This window comes from Leucoraja erinacea, chromosome 14, assembly GCF_028641065.1.
Source record: "Leucoraja erinacea ecotype New England chromosome 14, Leri_hhj_1, whole genome shotgun sequence".
Lineage (NCBI taxonomy): Eukaryota > Metazoa > Chordata > Chondrichthyes > Rajiformes > Rajidae > Leucoraja > Leucoraja erinaceus.
Window position 1 is genome coordinate 10,409,632 of NC_073390.1, and position 20,614 is coordinate 10,430,245.

Consider the following 20,614-nt stretch of genomic DNA (forward strand, 5'->3'; position numbering starts at 1 on the left):
GCCCACCAGCCGTGAGTGAGCTGCCAGCAGATCAGGCTTGAGGGACTGAGCTGCCACCCCAAGAACCCATACCAGCACTCCAGAAAACCCCCCCACTGGCCACTAATATTGGAATTGGTGGAGAGGTGGAATACTGCGTTGGGGGACCAGCCCTCCCGTGTGAACATGGGACCCAACGGGTCCCAGTTAGTCTAGTGTTTATTAATTTCTTCTCATGTTCAGCAATCTTTCATGTAAATTGTTAATTCCTGCCATTTACGGGGTGGACAGTACAATCATAGAGGCCATATGACTTCCCCTCTCACTGTCCATTATGTGGTAAACTCTGGGCTGAGAAGGTAAATCAAGTCACTTATTTCTGAATTAATTTAGCGTTTTATTTAGCATTGCAATGTACATATTTTTGTCTAAACTTTGTTTTTTAATTATTCAAAATAATTAAAAAGCATGTAAATGTCCCAATGTAACTCATGTCCAAATCTGGGGCTGGAGGTTCTGCAGAACTTTTCCCAAGGCCTGTTCACTGCTCCAGCCTCACTGGACATCTCCCACGGGCGGGAGATCGGTTTGACTGCATCTCAGCTTTCGGTGGACTGAATGCAGCTCGATTTGGCCTAATGTTTAAATGTTACCAACTCACTGGCACAACTACATTTTGAATCACTTGGTATAACCTTAATCATGCTATTTGTAAAAGAGATTCCATCTGCTTTGAATGAAAAAACCTCATCAAGAATGAGATTTAACTTTAATGAAATCATATATTTGTCAATACTTTGTTTAACCACCAGATACAAGAATACAATTAATCAAATAGAGAGAGTTTCCCAGTGGTTCAATGTGTAACTTCATGAGAATCCCTGGTCTGCTTCAACTGCATAGATAGTACATAATAAAATCCTACAGTGCTGCTGTGGAATTTAAATTTATTAAAATAATTCTGGAATAAAAATAATCAATTATGACAACCTTAAAACTATTGGCTTGTCATAAAACTTATTTACTGATACTCTTAAAGAAGGCAATTGGTAGTCCTTGCCTCATTTGGTTTCGTGTTAAGACTAGACCAAGATAAAATGTAATAAGGAACTGCAGATGCTGGTTTATACCAAAGATAAGACACAAAATACTTAAGTAACTCAGGGGGTCGGGCAACATTTCTGCAGAAAATGGATAGATGATCTGCCGGGTCAGGATTCAGAGCATGTAGTTTACATTTAATTATCCTCATATGGCCGAGCATCTCATTCATTTCAAGGACAATTAACGATGGGCATTATATGCTGACTGATATAAATGAACAAGAACTATTCATCTTGAAATGACTGCAGTGTATATGCATCACACACGCTTCATTCCACCAACCTAGTCTTTAAATTTTCATCTAATTGATTTATAAAAAGTACCAGCCTATTTTTAAAATTTTATTTTTCATCTTTTCATCGGATACAATTAAAGACTTGCTAAAGACCCGGAGGTGCTCGCATGGTCTTTTTTTTTCTTGTTCCATCAAACGTACATCATTGTTCTTCACCTTCCCCACCTAACCCTGGTTATACAAGTCTGGGTCTAGACTCGAAATGTCAGGTTTCCATGTCCTCCAGAGATACTGCCTAACCACATATGCCTAATATACCAACTTGGTCAGCATAGACGAGGTGAGCCAAAGGCGAGTCTTCTGTATGTACAGTTCCTTGACTGTCACTTATCATGTATTCATTCATAAACCTCTTGCAACAAATGGTATTGATTAGCTATTAAGAATATTAAGATTCATAACTTTCCAAATCATAAACAGGGCACATGGACATGATAAGATCCAGCACTGACCCTGAGATTCCCTACCCAGAGCCAAATGAAGCAGTAGAATAATCCCTCGGTGATGAATTTAAGGTCTGGGAAACTACCTTTTGATTATTTCTCCACCATTACATTCTGCAGTACCACACACCTATCAATGACCTGGATGGAAAGCAAATTGATCTCCAAGGTCACTTATGCAGTATCCAAGTTAGCTCACCTTCTGATTTTCTTGCTGTTTATAGCATCATCTTACCTTGAAGGTCTGTGAAAGGTAACCTTTCCAAGAGAAGCCATGGGCCTTGCTTGGTTTTGACTAAAGATCAGGTGCAACATTTTTCTTTAACTTGTTAAGCCAGATTTCTTTGATTTTCCATGATTATCTTCATCCGGAGTAATAAAAAATCTCACAAAATAATAAATTGTACATTAAATTTTATTAGCTGTTCCCCTCATTTGACAATGGAACGGATATAGATGAGTCTGTACAAACTGCAGCACCAGAGGTCATGTGTACTGAACTGCTTGTAATATTATTCCTATATAAAACATGTCATCTCCAAATAACTAGCAAAGGTCAGGTACCAGGCAGTTAATCTAATAATGTAGTGATAGAGCTTTATTTGAGAACATACCTTATAATTGCTAAAATAAATTCTCTCAAAACAAAACATGTAAATGTCTGATTGAAAGCTACAGTGGAAGATATGACATATTTGCAATTCCCACATAGAAACGTACAGAAAATGTAAAAAATCATTTAAAGTTGCCTTTAATGTTTTGAAAACATGCACATCTCTGAAGAATCTCACACAGAACTTCCAGGAGTGGGGTGGGGCAGAAGAGAATTGGCTCTTTTGATTATTTCCTGCACCTTTTCTTAAAATACCATTTCTCCCCACCACCACATTCCCCGTGTAATCCACAATAGTTAAAGATGGGAAAACTAATTCACACCTACTTGGAAAATAAAGAAAACATTCATGGAGGAAATGGTTAGAAGCAAAGAAAATATATATTCCTGGTATGTTATATAGTGTATTTTGTTAAAAGTATGCTTAATATAGTTGATAATTTATATCAAAATACATAGTTACTGAGGATTAATTATTATATATCTTAAAATCTCAAATCTTACAGCCCGTTACAAACAGTCATGATTAGATTTCAGCTCTGTTCCTCAGTCAGTTCCTTGTTCGTTTTCACTGCATTGCCCAGAACATCCCTATTCAAAAAGTCCTATTGAAAATCAAGTCAGTTATCAATTAAAATAGTCACTATATTCACCGGCTTCTCTTTGCTCCCCCTCCCACCCTAAATAATCAAATTCATAAAAGTAGATTCTCTGCAAAATTGTAAGTAATGTTCGCAGTATCATAGGAACGCATTCTAATCGGCATTCAATATAAACATATATCGTGCATTTTCACTGGCAAAAGGAAAATAAAACTAAAAGCATGGTCTATTATAGAACCTCTGTAAAGTGAATAAAAATCCCTTTGCACATGAAAGACTAATGTGGATTTATAGTTTGTTCAATGTATGCAGGACTCAATTAACCAGCACTGAAAGGAAGAAGTAAAAGACCTCCCAATAGCCTGGGCAGGTAATGAAGGAGACTATAAACAATAAAGCCGCCAGGATTTCCACTGCCAAACCATGCTTCCAAAATTCACCGTGCAAAAAGCTGCTCAGAATTATTATTTTCCAAATCCAATGCTACACATGAAGATTACTTTCCCTTTGTTTATTTTTAAAAGAAAAATATATATAAAGCTTTTTCTGAAAATTGCTGAAGATTTGTTGCCCTTAAACATTAAGGAACTGTACCATAGAATCTCCCTTCATCAACTAGTCTGGCCGTGCCCCTTCATGTAAATAAAACAATGGTGGTAACTTTAATCGAGTATCACGTACAAGCAATTTTCACAAAAACAAAAGAGATGTGAATGCCCCCATTTGAAAGACAAATCACTTTTCATGACACACAAAAGAGAGAGATCTGTGATCACAGGAATGAATGAATCCTGCAGAAGGGGTCCAGAGCCATCACACACAATGGACAATGTTTATGACATGACTTCACAGTTTCTCCTTGGTTGGGACCCAGATATAAGGCCCGGACTGCTCTTCAATAATCTGTATCACCTGGGTGTAAATCTCCTCCAACACATTTCCCTGCACAATACCTGACAAAAGCAAAGACAGGAATTAATATTCTACAAAGTCACACTTGTTCTATTTCTTTATTCTTTTAACAAAGATAAATGTAAACAGTGGAATTTTGAATTAAAAATGCTGGAATATTTTTAGGACAATTAGCCGCTATGAAGGAAATCAAGAGGGATTCTGATAAAGGGCATATTGTCCACACTTTATACGAGAGTCATAGAGATACAGCATGGAAACAGGCCAGTGATTAACCTAGTCCACGTCAGACTCTGCAACCATCTGCTTATACGAATCCTACATTAATCTAATCTTGTCCCACATTCTCATCAACTCCCAATTTCTATTACTCAGCTACACAAGTGTAGTACACTAGAGGAATTTACAGAGGCCAATTAACCTACCAATCTGCACGTCTTCAAGTTATGGGAAGAAACCTTTGTGGACACTGGGAGAACTTGCAAACTCCACGCAGATAGCACCCGAGATCAAGAATAAACATGGCTTTCTGATACTGCACATCAGCAGCTCTACCAGCTGCACAATGTGCTGCCTTAATATAAGCTTTCTTTATAAACGCTGACTGACTGACTGGAGTTTTTAGTGTTTCATATTTTTTTTCACAAGAGCAAATGAATGCTCAAAATACATTGCTCAGAGCACTGTATTTTGTTCTTGGCACCACACTGCCAAAATTACACCTAGATTCTTGGGGTTCAATTGTGAGGGAGAGATTATATAAAGCCAGGGACCCGGGTTAGATTCTGACTGCGGGTGCTGTCTGTACGGAGATTGTATGTTCTCCCCATGACTGCGTGGGTTTTCTCCGCATGCTCCGGTTTTCTCCCACATCCCAAAGACGTACACATTTGTAGATTAATTGGCTGCGGTAAAATTGTAAATTGTCCTTAGTGTGTAGGATAGTGTAAGTGTGCAGGGATCGCTGGTCGGGGCAGATCAGCAGTGGGCCGAAGGCCTATTTTCGTGCTGTATCTCTAAACTAAATTAAATTTGATTGAAGTTTATGGTCTTAAGGAAAAACTAAGAATCAGCAGAGAGAAAATCAAGCATCTCTGAAGTTGCTTCAAGGGCCATTTTTAAAGTCAGATTGTATCTATTACTTGGCATTCAGCTTGTCACTGACTTCTGCAGGCTCGTAAACCAAACACAAGCCAGGGGTCAAATGTCAGTGCATCTGACCTCTCATTCCACAACTGAACTGATCACCTAGTCCAGCAACAGAGCAAGGATACGATGTGGAGGGGCTGAATGCACTTCACATCTATCTCCTCAGCTCTACATGAAGAGCACCACCACCCCTTTCATTTAAATGTTGTTGCAGAGCTTGAACAGAAATCTTAAGCGCAGGTATGTGGTTTGTTTTATCTTTACTTGACTTTAACGTAATCTTTTTAATTTCTAATACGTTAGTGTTTTTCAATAAGTTTCTTTCCCAATAACTTTTCATTATTCAAATGGCTTTAAACGCAGTGAGCTTAAGGACTGGAGGATTCTCCACCACAGATCCTGTCCTGAAGATGTCTCTTAAGGATCAGTTGGGTCTCCATATTAGAATATGGCCGGATGGACATCATATTTGAAGAGCGGATCGACTCCTGAATTATCTGGTGAACAATCTCACTAAATCGCAGAACAGATCCAAGGGAATACTTCCTTTCTTTTGCACCTATGGGGCTTTTTGCCTCTAGTAGCTTGGCACACATCCAATTCAACCAGAAATGATGAGAGTCACCTCTTTACTGCCAGGTCCTACAATCAGTGCAACATCAAACTGGAATATTTCTTAAAACAAGGATTGCAAAATAAAACAAGTCAAAGGTGTTCTTATAATATAGGTTGTGAGGAACCTCATACTTGTGTCTAACAGAGGACCAACTATAATATAACAGAGCCTAATCTGGGCTGATTTTAATCAAGCTCTTTCATCAACTCACTCATGAAGCATCCCGAGTTTCTACTCAAAAGCTGTAATAACTATGACCGTGAAGCTCACTTTTATTTAATAAGCAACAGAATACTAACTTGTGAAATGTTCTGTAAATTCCAGTTCAAGTTTTATGGCTCTGTCAAACGTTTTCCTTGCTTGATCCGCTGTTAGACGCTTATTCATTTCCCTGAAGTGGAAAACACACATTTTTAAAATTCAGTCCCTGAACAAGTAGGCGAGTCAGATCAGAAAGAATTGTAACACATCAGGTATTAAACACAAATGCTACAAAGCACTCCAATTGGCCATTTATTGAAATGTCAAACTGCAGTACCTCTTCCCTTTTCCTTCTTTGATCCCCAAAATATCACTTGGTATTAAAACCGGTTTATTCAAAACCAAGAGATACGAATGATATTATCACTTTAATTCAGGCAAAATCTAGCTGATGTTGGAGCACAGAGCTGTTTGGCTCCACCAACAAGATGTCATGGCATTGCAGCAATCAGAGCGATTTCTAGTCTAATTTTCCTCTACACAATCTGCAAACCCTTCTTTCTCTTATCTCACCACTGCTAATATTCACACAGCACTCAGGAAGAACAACATATCTGACGATTGCTGCTTCTATTCACCCGGCAGAGTGCTCATTCCATTAAAATATTCCGACGCACTCTTAGTTGACATGCGACCTGATAAGGCATAGCCAAGTGGGGCTTAAAGATGAAGGTGAGAATGCAAGTGCAGTTCTTTTACCTCCTCTGATCTGTGGAATTAATGCCTAGATCTACAGGTAAGTTAATGTTCCCTTCTTGCCAACAGAGCCTAGCAGAAGCTCTGGCTTAGGGTGGGCGTGGGAGCATTCATGCTATGCCTGTGCCCACCTATACTATGCATAGTCTTTCCTGTGACTGGTTAGCACGCAACAAAAGCCTTTCACTGTACCTCTGTACAGGTGACAATCAACTAAACTAAAAACGAAACTACGACCCCTCAAATGATGCCATGAACAAACTTGCACAACCAATTACAGAAAACTGGGAACATCCCTTGCCCTCTCTTAAAGGGATGCAGCTGGTATAAATACCCTTCTTTGTGCAACCAAATACCACTTTCCCGCTTCCCCAAAGCATAGAAGCACATTCTGGCCAGTTGGGATCAAACAGCATCGGCTAACTATTTTAGGTCCCATCTTCAGCTTCAGCCCTTAAAGGTACTAAATGTCATGCTTGAAGGTGGGACCCCTGATAACAAAACCAACTAGTACACAACACCCATCTCAACCTTAACTACCAGACACTAATGGAGATTTGTGTACGCAGAGGATAATGCCATCCATGAGCAAATTCCAGGCGAATAAAGTGGGCCAATTTAATAGCAAAAGCAGAGCTCCTCTATGGTTTCAATTTAAGTACAGGTGCTTCCCGATTTACAATGCTTCGACTTGCGATATTTCGACTTTACGATCGGCAAATGCTCGGCAACGGCAGAGAGCCGCATGTCACTTCGGTCACGTGATCGCAATGTATTAAATGCATTTTCGACTTGCTATATTTTTGGTTTACAATGTGTTTATCGGAACGTAACCCCATCGTAGGTCGAGGAGCAGCTGTAGGTGTCAATAAATTTGAATTCTATTATAAGCAAAGCAGCACTAACCAAAAGATGGACCCACAAGACAATGAGGCGTTCATTTGGACGTGAAGTCACACAGAGAAGCAAAGAGACTGTGCACTAAGCATCACAGAACGTAGCCCACAACTGGATTCAAGGTTGGATATTCAATGATAAGAGTAAGTCCACTTGCTGGAGTATTGTAGTGGTTGGAATAGCCTGTCTTACCTGTAAGAAGAGAAAAATCCCCTCCCAAAGCAAACTCTGAAAACCTTAGTTAAGGTCTGCACTTACATGATGTTTTCAACTGATTTTGGTTTGATGAAGATAGCAATCGGGTGCAGCTGGGCTATTTGAAGTCTCTTAATAGCATTTCCTGACACATCCAGTATACAGTGTTTACCCTAAAGTGGAATACATTAAGAGGTTCACTGTCTGGATTATTTATGAAATTCAATTCACAGTAAAAAGATATTTCTTTTTTTCTAAATGCTATGTTTCTGTCTTCTAATTTGTTTATATCAAAGGGGTCTTTGGTCTTTTTTTAAACTTTAATTTAGCTAAAAGTATACAATTAGAATGAATATCACATTGTCAGCAATTACAAATAAAAGCGATCAACTTGTTAGACAAGCAAGGAAAGGATACAACTTAGCTAGAAAACATGGTTTTCCATGTAGTGAACATGTATGATTAGAAAATATTTTCGACCTAGTTATCTTTAAAGCCAATGAATATAAAATATAACAATAATATGTTGACACTACCAGGGGACATCAGAGTTGAGCTGAATATAAAGCTTTTATTAACTACTTGTTGTAAAATGAGACCAACCTTGATTTAAACACTCAACAGTTTTATGTTAAAAGATGTGCTTATGGATATGCTACCTTTTCTGCCACTTCTCTCACAGACTGCACACTGGTTCCATACAGATGATTGTTGTACTGTCCGGCTTCAATAAATTTGTGATCTTGAATGTCTTTTTCCATTTGTTCTCTAGATGTGACAAAGTGGTAGTCTCGTCCATCAACTTCATAATCCCGCTTTGGTCTAGTTGTGTCTACACAAGTGAAACATTGCCGTGAAGTGAAACACTTTCTTTCTTCTACTTGAATTGAATCAAAAATTTAAAATATTCCAGACGTGGAAATTTAAAACCCAGTGTCAGAATCAGCTCCTCACATCAGAAACAGAAGTGAAAATGTACAGGAGAAAGCTCACCTGAAGTCAGAATTAGCCTGAGCCACACTTGAAATTTAATACCCAACACTGAATTACAAACATTTCTGAACTATGGATTTACATCCACATCCCGCAGGCAGAGAAAACATAACAGTAACCAGGTTGGACTGGATGAAACTAGAAGTGGAATAGCTGTAATTGGAAATATATTAACCACCTATTGAGTTAATATGTTATGGGTCTGAAATATGCATATTATGTAGACCATCACCAGTGATGTCTTTGATCTCTGTATAGTTGCATCAAAACTAAAAACCATTTTGATTTAAGCGATGATCCACCATCATCACTAATCTCTCAGGACAACTATTTTTGTGCAATAAATGTTGGCCTGCGATAGGAACTATGCCATAATTAGCAATTAAATAACACAACACGCTGGTGAAACAATGGATCGAGCAGTATCTGTGTGGGGAGAAAGGCAATTGTCGAGGTTTTGTGTCGAGACCCTGTATCAAGACTGGGATGATGTCTAAAGAGAGCCCGTATATAAAGAGGCAGGGTCTTGACCCAAAATGTCAACAATTCCTTCCCTCTCACAAATGCGGCTTAACCCGCTGAATTCCTCCAGCAGTTTCATTTTACTCCAAATTCCAGCTCTTGTGGATCTACTGGTGGACATCAGTTATTTAGATCATTGAACAGCATGGCATAGTAACATACCCTTCAGCCCACAGTGACCATGTAAAATATGATACACACAAAATACTGGAGTAACTCAGCGGGACAGGCGGCATCATTGGACAGAAGGAATGGGTGACTTTTCAGCTCGACACCCTTCTTCAGACATCAGAAATATGATATCTATTTAACCTAATAGCATTTGCCTGCATTTGGTCCATATCTCTCCATCTTTTGCCTGTTCATGTGCATGCTTAAAATACCTCTTAAATGTTGTTATTGCATCTGCTTTCACCAGCATGTTTCAGGCACCTTCGACACTCTGTAAAAAAACGCCTCACAAATCTACTTTAAATGTTACCCCTCTCAACTTAAATCTATGTCCTCACATTTCCATCCTGAGAAAAAAGATTCTGATTAGCAACTCTATAGACAACCTTCTTCATTATTCACAACTCCACCAATTTTTGTGTCATCTGCAAACCTACTAGTCAGCCCACCAACATTTTCATCTATATCACTGGTCACAGACCTCCAGTCTGAATAAAACCCCTTTAACACTACCTTAATGAATCCAATCTGCCTGGTTACCATGGATCCCATGTGCTTTAATCTTCTTCATCAGGCTACCATAAGCAATCTTGCTGAATTCATTACTGAAGTCCACGTGGACAACATCCACTGTTCTACCCTCATCCATCATCTTTGTCACCTCCTCAAAAACATCAATCTAGTTTGCAAGATATGACCTCCTATGCACAAACCAATGCTGTTTTTCTAACAGATCCATGCTTTTCCAGATCTGTGTAAATTCTATCCAATAATTTCGCTGACTCACCAGGCTATAATTTACTGGTTGTCCCAACTGCCCGTCTTGAACAATGGAACAACTTGATGATCCCATCAACAGGAGCAGTGAGGTGTTTGCAGTGCTCGGACCACCCTGATGGTCATCTTAATCAGTACCTGCAGAGATTTTTTGCTTTTCAACCTCAAGAACCAGGACTACTTGGGTGAGTATTATCAGCAGATAGATGAGCATAAGCACTCTGTATTCCTGCATCGGAAGCTTCAGTATGCCTCTGGGAGTGGGGCAGGGAAGAGGAACCTGCTCCCAAGGCATCTGAAGGCCAAGATCTAACTGAAACCCTTGATATAAAGAACTGATGGTGGGTGGAAAAAGCAGAGGTCTAGCAACTCATGTTAACCGTGACAACGTTTGATGGTGTCAAGGTCATCTATGTCCAAATACACAAGACCCTATGCCACAGAATGCCAGGCGTGGAGATGCTGTTTACAAAGACACATGTGGACAACAGCCATTGTAAGGACCAACTTAACTGACAAAATACTTACGTGGAACACATGATCCAAACTTGTCTGGAAACTCCGAGATCAGATCATCGTTAATTCGATCCTTCATGGGTCCGAGGATGATAACTGGTCGAGAGTATCGGACTGTGCAACAAAAATACAAACTCAGTTGGGCAGATTTAGATGGGTTGCTACATGTACGTTTCTACAGCAGTAGTAACTACTGGTTTGTCAGATCAGTTTGAAGGTGCATAGTGTAACAACACTCCCTTCTCTCCTGCTAGTTATTAAGATGACTTTAGTTTTGAATGGAAAATAATTAATTGTTGTACATTATCAGACCTTTTGTTATCTATCCCCATAGATTTCTGACTCTGGTTATGGGGGAGTTAAGCCAACTCCTATCAGCATGGCAGACACCCTTTCCCCATTAATGCTGAACTAACTTTTAATTATAGCCTGCTTCAAAGTACATTGGAAAGGGAGGAGAGTGCAGAATTGGGAGATGAGTAAAGGAGGCAATGATGAGTATAAAGTGGAAAGCTTTGAAAAGTGTAAGAAGAAACTTGGAAGAGATCTGGGGAAAGATCCCAGGGTAATGTTTGAAATATGTTCCAGTCCTGGAAATCTGCGGGGTAAACCTTACAAAATGAGGAGAAAATGTATCCACACTCAGAAATGAGGGAATCCACTTGAATAGAGTACTGGTGAAAACCGAAAGGATGGAATAAAATTACAGTGAAAAGAATGACTGTGAGGGCAACATATTGGGGAAATGGAATGGGGGTTGGAAAGGGAAAGTAATTGAATAGTTGGATAGGATATGGCAAGGATGTAGACTGAAGGATTTATTTGAGAAATGCAGAGCTTGGGAGACTGAAAAGGAGGGGATTGGAGAACATTACGTCAAAGTAACAAGGGTTTTCCCAAGAATGGTGGTGAAGGATGGCCGTAAATGTAGAGATAGAGCACAGTAGACTCAATAATAAACTAGATATAGAATTTGAAGTTAGTCTAGGTTAACTAGTTTAGTTTCGTTTAGATAACCCCAACATTTGCATACGATGAATCATGAATTGAAGAGAAGTTAACAGAGGAGTGATTCGCTGCCTTAGATTGGAGGAAATATTGATCGAGCAGAACAAAAAAAATGTCTAGTTTGTCTCCATATAAAGCACATGGCAAATTTGAAACTCCTGCTTGCTGTCAATGCAAGCCACCATGACCAAAAACTGCTGCCAATATGCTGTTCAACAGTGGGGCAAGAGTTTATATTGCAGTTCTTCATAACATAAGCCATAAGTTTGGAGCAGGACAGATGTAATTTGAACTTGGCCTAGCATTCCGCTTCCCTGTCATTAACTAATACTATGGTGGATCACAGCCTTCACACCATCTGCATTAGTTAGATGTTGTGGATAGAAAGATGGGGTGTGGGGAAAATTGACGTTTTGGGCTGAAGAGAATATAATTTAAAAAAATTCATAAAAGAGGGACAAGATTTGTTCAATTTTTTACTGGGCCGTTGCACCCATGTGTCAGTTCCAACTTACCCTCCTGTTGGCCAACTGGTTCGTAGGAGAGGACATAATCTTCCTGGCCACCTGTCCCAAAAGACAATATGTAGATGCACAATTTTACTGTACAAAATCATGTTAAAAAACACAAGTCTATCAAAAGTATGAGACAAATATTGAAGCTGAAGCAGGAGGTTGGGGAAAAGAGGCAGGAGGGAAGATCAGCTGAGCATTCTCCTTCACAGATGTAAGGTTTGATGTTAGAACCTGATATTTCTAATCTGAGTCTTAAATGCTGTCATACACAGCATGAACAATTCTATTTATGTTAAAATGCTGTAAATACTCAGCAAGTATATCTGGGCCTGTTACATACGCAGCCATCAACATTTAAAATTGTAAAAGCAATGTTGAAGTTCATGAATACTATAGTGTTTTGGTTTTTTTAAGTTCAATTTAAAAAAAAAAGTATCTGCACGGTATTATAAGTTTTATAAAGGACAACTTTCAAAAATATGCAATCTGCATTAAAATTGAAAACGTTTGCAGTCACAAATATGACTAACATGCAGTTTTAGAGAAATTGGATGTATTAAATTAACATTCACTAGCAAACTGAGTCCTATGAAACATGAATCCAGGACTTGAGATTGCAGGAACAGGAAATGTCTTAATATATTGAAAAAAAAATTGCTCTTCTGAAATCCAGGTTTCTGATCCAAGGAACTGATTCAACCCTCTAGGTTTAACTTTCAAGTGATTAATATTGATTACATTAAATAATTACATTGAATACATGAAGAAATATGGCCTATAAATCTACTAATAACTTTAGTGACAGAATGGTGGTGAATGTCCTTTATTATTTAGCTTGGAGGATGTTTTATCCATGTAGAATGTCAAATTGAATATGATTAGATTCAAAAGGTAATTCAAAATTGCAAAGCCTGTTACATGTTCCTTGAAAAATTAGTGACATTAATTGTATGCAAGGAAAGCAGAATTAAGCTTGTGGTGAAGCACAGACACGGAAGTCTAAATGGTTTACTCTCCTATATTTCTGACATTGTAATAACACTGAAAGGCACAAAAGTATAATTTAAATGCATTGGAAAATTATTCATGCCACAGTACTGGGCAGTTGCACATCAGCAACATTAATGACTGACATATCAGTGGTCAGACACTTAAAGCAAGTCCTTGCTCAGAATGGATGCTTATTGCAATTCAAATGAACACTTCAACTGCCACTAAAGAAACACCCAACTCCTCCTAACCTAGAGTAATTTTCATTAAAAAGGAACACATTTTCATTTTAAACTCAAACGATAATATTAGATATTAGTTATCAGGTGAAATGTACATCTGGGATATATTATTTTTACATTATCGTGTTTATCTGATCTGATTATACTTTACAAAGATAAATATAAATGGTCATCTTTGAGTTGAGTACTCTAATTATATAGCTGATGGAGAACAGAGTGATCACAATTTAAGGTGTGCAAGGCCAAACCCTGTTTAGATGCAAGTAGATTTTTAATTTCTAGGAGTGGCGGACCTTTGGAAAAGGCCATCAGCTTTTGTAACGGATGCCAATTATCTGAACCCCTTAGATTAGATTAGATTAGATTCCTTTATTGTCATTCAGACCTTTCGGTCTGAACGAAATTATGTTGCCTGCAGTCATACACAGAACCAATAATAACAAAACATACAATAAACACAAATTAAACATCCACCACAGTGAGTTCACCAAGCACATCCTCACTGTGATGGAGGCAAAGTCTTAGTCTCCGTCTCTACCCTCCTTGTTCTCCCTCTGCGCTGAGGCGATTGATCCAGGCCGAAGATGCCGTCCTCCAGTCCAGCGGACCTCCGTGGTGATGTCGCCGCCCCCAAAAGCCGGAACGCCGTCTCCGCTCCGAGACGGCCCGCCACAGCATCCGCTCCGGGCCGCCGCCCCAGCTCCGGGTCCCGTCGCCCCTGCTCCGGGTCCTGCAGTCTCCGCTCCGGGCCGCCGTCCCACAGTCGCCGCTCCAGGTCTCGCAGTCTCCGCTCCGGGTAGCGCAGTCTCCGCTCCGGGCCGCTGCCCCAGCTCCGGGCCGCTGCTCCAGCTCCTGGTCCCGCAGTCTCAACTCTGAGCCCCCACTGCATCAGCTCCAGGCCGCCGCCGAAAGCCAGAATGCCGCACCAGCAAGTCGAGCCACCGCTGCCTTAGCCCCGAAGATGGCCAGACTCTCGTTGGTAAGTCCTGGCTGGCTCTGCCTCCGGAGCCTCGGGGTCGGTCGCAGGTTGGAGGCCGCCAGCTCCGCCATTAGGCCTCAGCGCAGACGGAGGCAGAGATGGGGGATACGACACATAAAAGTCGCATTCCCCCGAAGGAAGAGACAGAGAACATGTTTCACCCCCTCTAACCCAACCCAACAAACTAAAACTTAACCAAAACAAGACAAAAAAACAACAGACAAAAGTAACGACAGACGGACTGCAGGCGAGCCGCAGCTGTTAACAGCTCCGCCACTTCCGGAAGATGTGAGAACATTCAAACCCTTTTTTGAATGAGATGCAAGTTACTTCTGACAAAATGTAGAAACTTCAGAATTATCAGGGCTAATATGGCTTCCTGACGTAAGAGGAATTTTTACTTGTTTTCTCCCCCCTCTCCCACGGTGAAACATCGTTTCATCATAATGCCCCAAGAGACCCCTTCCAAAATTTGCCTGTTCTTTTACTTGGCCAGCTCAAAGCGCTTGGCAGGATAAAGTGCCTAAACAAGAAAAAAAGACATCATAATTTACCTGAAGAAATTTCGTTTTAGGAAGAGGTCCATCTGTCATGACAATATTTGTATGTTCACTTCACATTTAGGTGACCATCTTAAAATGGCAGGTGAAGAGCTTTAGCAGTTATATATTCAATTAAAGTAGTACATTCACAATCTTTCATAAAAGATTTAGGAATAAGGAAATAATGACTTTTCCAAAAGCAAGAGAGATTGTAACTAATTATAGTTACTCCAGATTGATCTCCTGGTTGTGACGTGTAATGTCTATATTGCAGCTTCCATAAAGTATAGATTGTGTTCGCTGATTGATGTTAGACTGAATGAGACAAACATGTTCAGCGCCACTTCCACTAAAACAACATTGACAAGATGAAGTATCTCTGTGCATGTTTCATTATTACACCTTTTATTGAAATGGAAGCATTAGGATCAATGCATTGATCAGGATCAATACATTGTGCAAAAGATCAGAGGAGGGGGAAAACCAAAAAAAAGATTGATTTGTGTGGTGGGAGGGGTGCGGGGGGGTGGTGGAGGGAAGCTTTATCTACAGGTTCATGTGATATAAAACACTTCAGAAATAATTAGGTTCAGAAATAATTAGAAATCAGAAATAATTAGTAGGTTCAGAAATAATTAACCAGGTGAATGTACGACTTTAAATGCTTTCAAGCAGAAGAGGAATTGTGAACAATTGATTATACAGACAGAGGTATTGGCCAAAAGTGAAGCATCTCATGCAGTTTTATGCACTTTTTGACAATGAATCTATGGAGAGTTGGAAACTCATGCAAACACAGGACTGATGAGAAACAATGCAACTTGAGATACATAGACAGAAGGGGTTGACATTAACCTCTCGTTTCACCATACTCATCTGTAATCATTATTTCTGTCATGAACAGAGGAAGGCAGAAGGAAAAAGGGAAGAAGTAAAATTTGCAAAATAACAATTTGAAAAGTATTAAGAAGATTCTGTTGATTCCATTAACCAATCTGTGCAGCACATCGCACAGAACTAGATCAGTGATAACAACATTAGTGTTGGCTGCCCTTTCTTCAATGTCTCTACACATTTAATAATAACTGTGCTCCATAAAAGATGAATAAAAAGTAATAATTCATATATGTCTAGTACCTGACAGCGAATGCCAATTGCTCAAGACACATTACAAAGTATATAACCTAGCTGGCATTCCATGGTTGAATTCCATGGTTGAAAGAAATCACGCTGACTGGTGAAACCAGAATTCAAATATCAAGTAGTTATGCATGCATCAACTTAACTTATTTTCCCAGTGGGCTAGGTAGTATCTTTTCAATAAAACTTGGTTCCAATTTAAATTGATGTCAGTGCACGAAAGGCAGCAGTACCTTGAAGATGAGTTTTTAATTAAATTTAAACAGATATAAACAGATATCGTGCCATCTTTGATTTGTGTCTAGTACCCTGTAAATTTTGTCCTATCTGGTTTTATTAATCATGTTTTACAAGTCAATGTGCTTTCAATGAGATAACCTTCAAATGCATTGATTCTAATCCCTCTGAAAGGGTGGCCCATAAGGAAATACAACCTCATTTGGCTCTGATGTAGCTAAGCAGATGCTCATTAATTCACTGGATTACTTTAACCTGCACTGATATTCACATTTTGTTAGTAATATGTTTGTTCCTTCAACATCACCTAATCTCTCTGATTCAACCAGCCACACCTTATCAATACTATTTCTAAAGCAGACCTAAGGTTTGACATGATTTTTTTCCTAAGTTTCAGAAATTATGTGCTATGCAATTTCGTTCTATGATAATTTTGTATTCAAACCACTCTACATTCTTTCTTAGCACTGAATAATGACCTACGTTATTGATCTTTCCAGGATATTTAACGCAATCAAGTGGTCAGTGAAGGGGTGGAGGACATAATAAAAATAAACTTGGCCAAGGAAAGAAAATCAAAACTATACAAATCTTAATCTGTACTAGTAAAGAATCTGTACCAGAAAAGTGTAAGAGGAACTGCAGATGCTGGTTTAAACCAAAGATAGACACAAAAAGCTGGAGTAGCTCAACGGGACAGGCAGCATCTCTGGAGAGAGGGAATGGGTGATGTTTCAGGTCGAGACTTCAAGGGTCTCGACCCAAAACGTCACCCATTTCTTCTCTCTAGAGATGCTACCTGTCCCGTTAAGCTACTCCAGCATTTTGTGTCTATCTTCTGTACCAGAAAAGAACTTCTCCAGCTGGAAAACTTCTACATTGAACAAGACAGCAATAATTATTTTTTTAGCAATACAATTTTTTGGTCGACCAACTCTATCACAAGTCAATTTAAGTTTAAAAAAAATGATTAATGAACCTCAAATATAGGCAAATAACTGCAGACCAACCTGGGTGAAAAAGACACACCCTAAAATATATGAACATAAACCTTTTAAAATATTACCAAAGGATGACAAGCCACTCTGAACAGAATTTACAGAGATTGTAAAGTAAAATATAGTGGCAAAAAACACTTCAAGTCTTATGTGCTTTATTGATGCTTCCAAAGCCTTTGATCGTGTTAATCATAGAAAGTTGTTAGTTAAATTGAGTCAAAGAGGGGGGTCTAAATACATTGTGACAATTCTGGCTTACTGGTATGCCCACTAGGCTATGCAATAAAATGGGGCAATAGGGTCTGAGCCCCATTTGGGGTTAGCAATGGTGTTAGACAAGGGGGAATTTTGTCCCCAGTCCTTATTAATCTTTATAGTAATGATCTGTTCAAGCAATTGAAAGCCTTTAATACTGGGTGCATGATTGGTAATATTTTAGTGAACCATATCTGTATGCAGATGATCTTGTGGTCTTTAATGCATCTAGCGCTGGTCTCCAGCAGCTCTTTACTATATGTTCTGTGTATGATGTGGAACATGATATTAAATATAATGCTTGTAGGAGTGCTGTTATGATCTGTAGAACCAAAGAGGAAAAATGTCTAACATTGCCTGATTTAAAATTGTCTGACAATAATCTTAGTGTCTGTAATAAGGTAAAATATCTTGGGCATTTTATAACAGAACAAATGACAGATGATGAGGATATTGCTAGGCAACGAGGTATGCTGTATGTACAGGCGAATATTCTCTTGCGTAAATTTGGTGCGTGTACAGTTATGGTGAAGATGTCTCTGTTTAGAGCATATTGCACACCACTCTATACTGCGCACCTGTGGTCAAACTTCGGAAAGACAAATTTGCAGAAACTAAAGGTGGCCTATAATGATGCCATGAGAAGATTGCTAAGGAAACCTGGATGGTGTAGTGATAGTAACATGTTTGTGGCTGCAGGAATCAGTACTTCAGAAGCCATCCTAAGAAATCACATGTATAAATTCATTTGCAGGATAAATGACTCTAAAAATGTAATTATTGTGGCCATGTCAAACATAAGGTTTAGCACTACACGCTACAAATCCCAGTTGTGGAGACACTGGTATCGCTGTCTCGTTATGTAGGACACTGATCTGGATTTTCTGCATTTTCAATCATGTTTTGTGTTTTTGTATATAATTTATGATGGCTTTTATAAGTGATATACTAAAATTTTATATGTATTTTATGGTGTTTTTATATGCAATGTATTTTGTGCAATGTTGTCCCTTGTCTGGACCTCGAGTCCAAAATAACGTTTAATAATTTTTTAATTTTTTTAATTATATAACTCATATGCAACTGAAACACAGGTAATGACGTATGAGAATGAGAATGACAGGAATATGAGAATGTAGCATCATTACTTACAAAGAGGAGAATGTGGTAGATGGAACTCATTAATGCTACGTGGGCAGGTTGAAGTACTAGCTCCAACATTTCCTCCCTAAATCTATTCACAATGTTATTTCTTTTTTTAGGACACTCCTCAAAATCACTGCGAATGTTGCTGAATATAGCATGGAATCAAATGTTGTTTGTTTATACTCCGGTGAAACATTTTGGAACATTACTGGCGTCATAATCTAAAAATTAAAGTTGCTATTTATAATAGGCTAATGCATATCCTTAACTGTAAAAAATAAAACACCGCTTCAAGATGGAATTCAGTTAATTTCCCCCAAGAGAGAGAAGTTGTATTTCCGAGCATGAAATGGCCTTAATTTTTAGTTTTAGTTCAGCAAGCTGAACTTGCCTAAATAGTATGTTTTATCACCAACTCAGATGCTGCATGGTAATATACAAAAGCCATATATGAATCACTTTTTTTATTTGCTAGGTTATAAAACATGCAGCTTATTAGGCAGTGTCACTGAAAGCACTGCCAAGGATTAGGAACAAAAGGGTGAAAACACACAGCAAACAAGAAAAAAACTTACGGTAACTACTTTCACTATCACTGGCATTAGAGGTTACATGCTCTGAAATCATAATAAAGGAAATATGAGCAACATATTCAAATGTAACAATGCAATACAAATTAAGGTTGGCAGAAATTTGCATTTCAAAAATGCAGATCATAACATGGAATTGTGAAATGCATTAACAATTTCATTGGATGATGATGTAATTACTGTGAACTGGAAAAATTGACCTCAAGTCTAAAGACAAACGTAACAAAATATTTAACCCAAACCTAAAACCTTTAAACCACTGGGTATTAAACTGAACATTCTAAAGAGGGCAGAGTAACGGTCCCACACAAATATACAATGTCATCTGAGCAGGAGCATTGCCATTATTCAATCAAGCCAGTCAATACCAGCAAGCTACTCAAGAACACCGCTTAACCCAGCTTAAAGAGAAGATGCACCAAAGAGGCATCACACCATTTGCATTGTAATACTGTTCAATTGTTGTGGAAGGAAGGCAGACAATTGGGAAATTACAATGGCTACCAATGAATATTTTGGAGAAAAATCCTTAAGGTGCAATCATTTGAATGACCTTGTGTTGAATGACAATGGTGCAATATTGAGCTTACCATTTAACATTCTCTGAAATACATACTAATAATTTCAGATTTAATAATGCCAAGCACATTTTAGACCATAAATAACATATTTATACATATTAGTTGTTTATTACAATAAATATTAATTGGCTGTGAAACTGTGTCTATGACACACAACATTTCTGTCAGTCTTTACATTTGGGACTAGCTGTATGATTTTAGGAGCTAACCCATGTAAAACATGTGGTCAATGCTCACGCAGTCTGCTTGGAGTTAATCTGAGGATATTGATCAAACAGGGGTGAGCAGAACTTCATTTACAAAAATAATAGTTAAATATCCAAATTATTTCATTTTAAACATTTCATTTATCACCAACATCTCACAAAATTGTTATGCCCATTTTCCATGATGTATTACTGATCCATAATGTACCAATGCTCCATGGAACACAGCCTATCTTCGAGATATTTGTGCACATTTACAAAAGGAATCTGATTAAAACCTTGAATGACACCGATATTCTGACCATCAAAACGAATTGAACATAGTCTGAGTGGGACAAATGGCAATGTTAGTGATAGCAGTTTTCAATGCCACAATGTAGTTTGTGTAGGAAATAGACAAGGTGGGTACTGGAACTCAACCCATTTAAGTCATTGTTAGGTGAC

At 38.7% G+C, this 20,614-nt stretch overlaps 1 protein-coding gene across 21 annotated transcripts in view; it reads right to left on the reverse strand.

Annotated features, from left to right (window-relative positions):
• Positions 1–2,218: 2,218 nt before the first annotated feature.
• LOC129703263 (disks large homolog 1-like) overlaps positions 2,219–20,614 on the reverse strand; it is a 365,442-nt gene continuing 347,046 nt past the window's right edge. For 10 of the 21 annotated variants that reach the window (XM_055645583.1, XM_055645582.1, XM_055645595.1 and 7 more), the window contains 7 exons: positions 19,369–19,410; positions 12,265–12,315; positions 10,754–10,855; positions 8,422–8,594; positions 7,826–7,935; positions 6,013–6,104; positions 2,219–3,989 (listed from right to left, as the gene is read on the reverse strand). In XM_055645583.1, the coding sequence (XP_055501558.1) occupies positions 3,883–3,989; positions 6,013–6,104; positions 7,826–7,935; positions 8,422–8,594; positions 10,754–10,855; positions 12,265–12,315; positions 19,369–19,410 (677 nt within the window). In that variant the 3' untranslated portion in view covers positions 2,219–3,882. Of the gene's footprint in view, positions 3,990–6,012; positions 6,105–7,825; positions 7,936–8,421; positions 8,595–10,753; positions 10,856–12,264; positions 12,316–15,872; positions 15,909–19,368; positions 19,411–20,614 lie in introns of all 21 variants that reach the window. The other 11 variants (XM_055645581.1, XM_055645579.1, XM_055645578.1 and 8 more) reach the window with 2 other exon arrangements.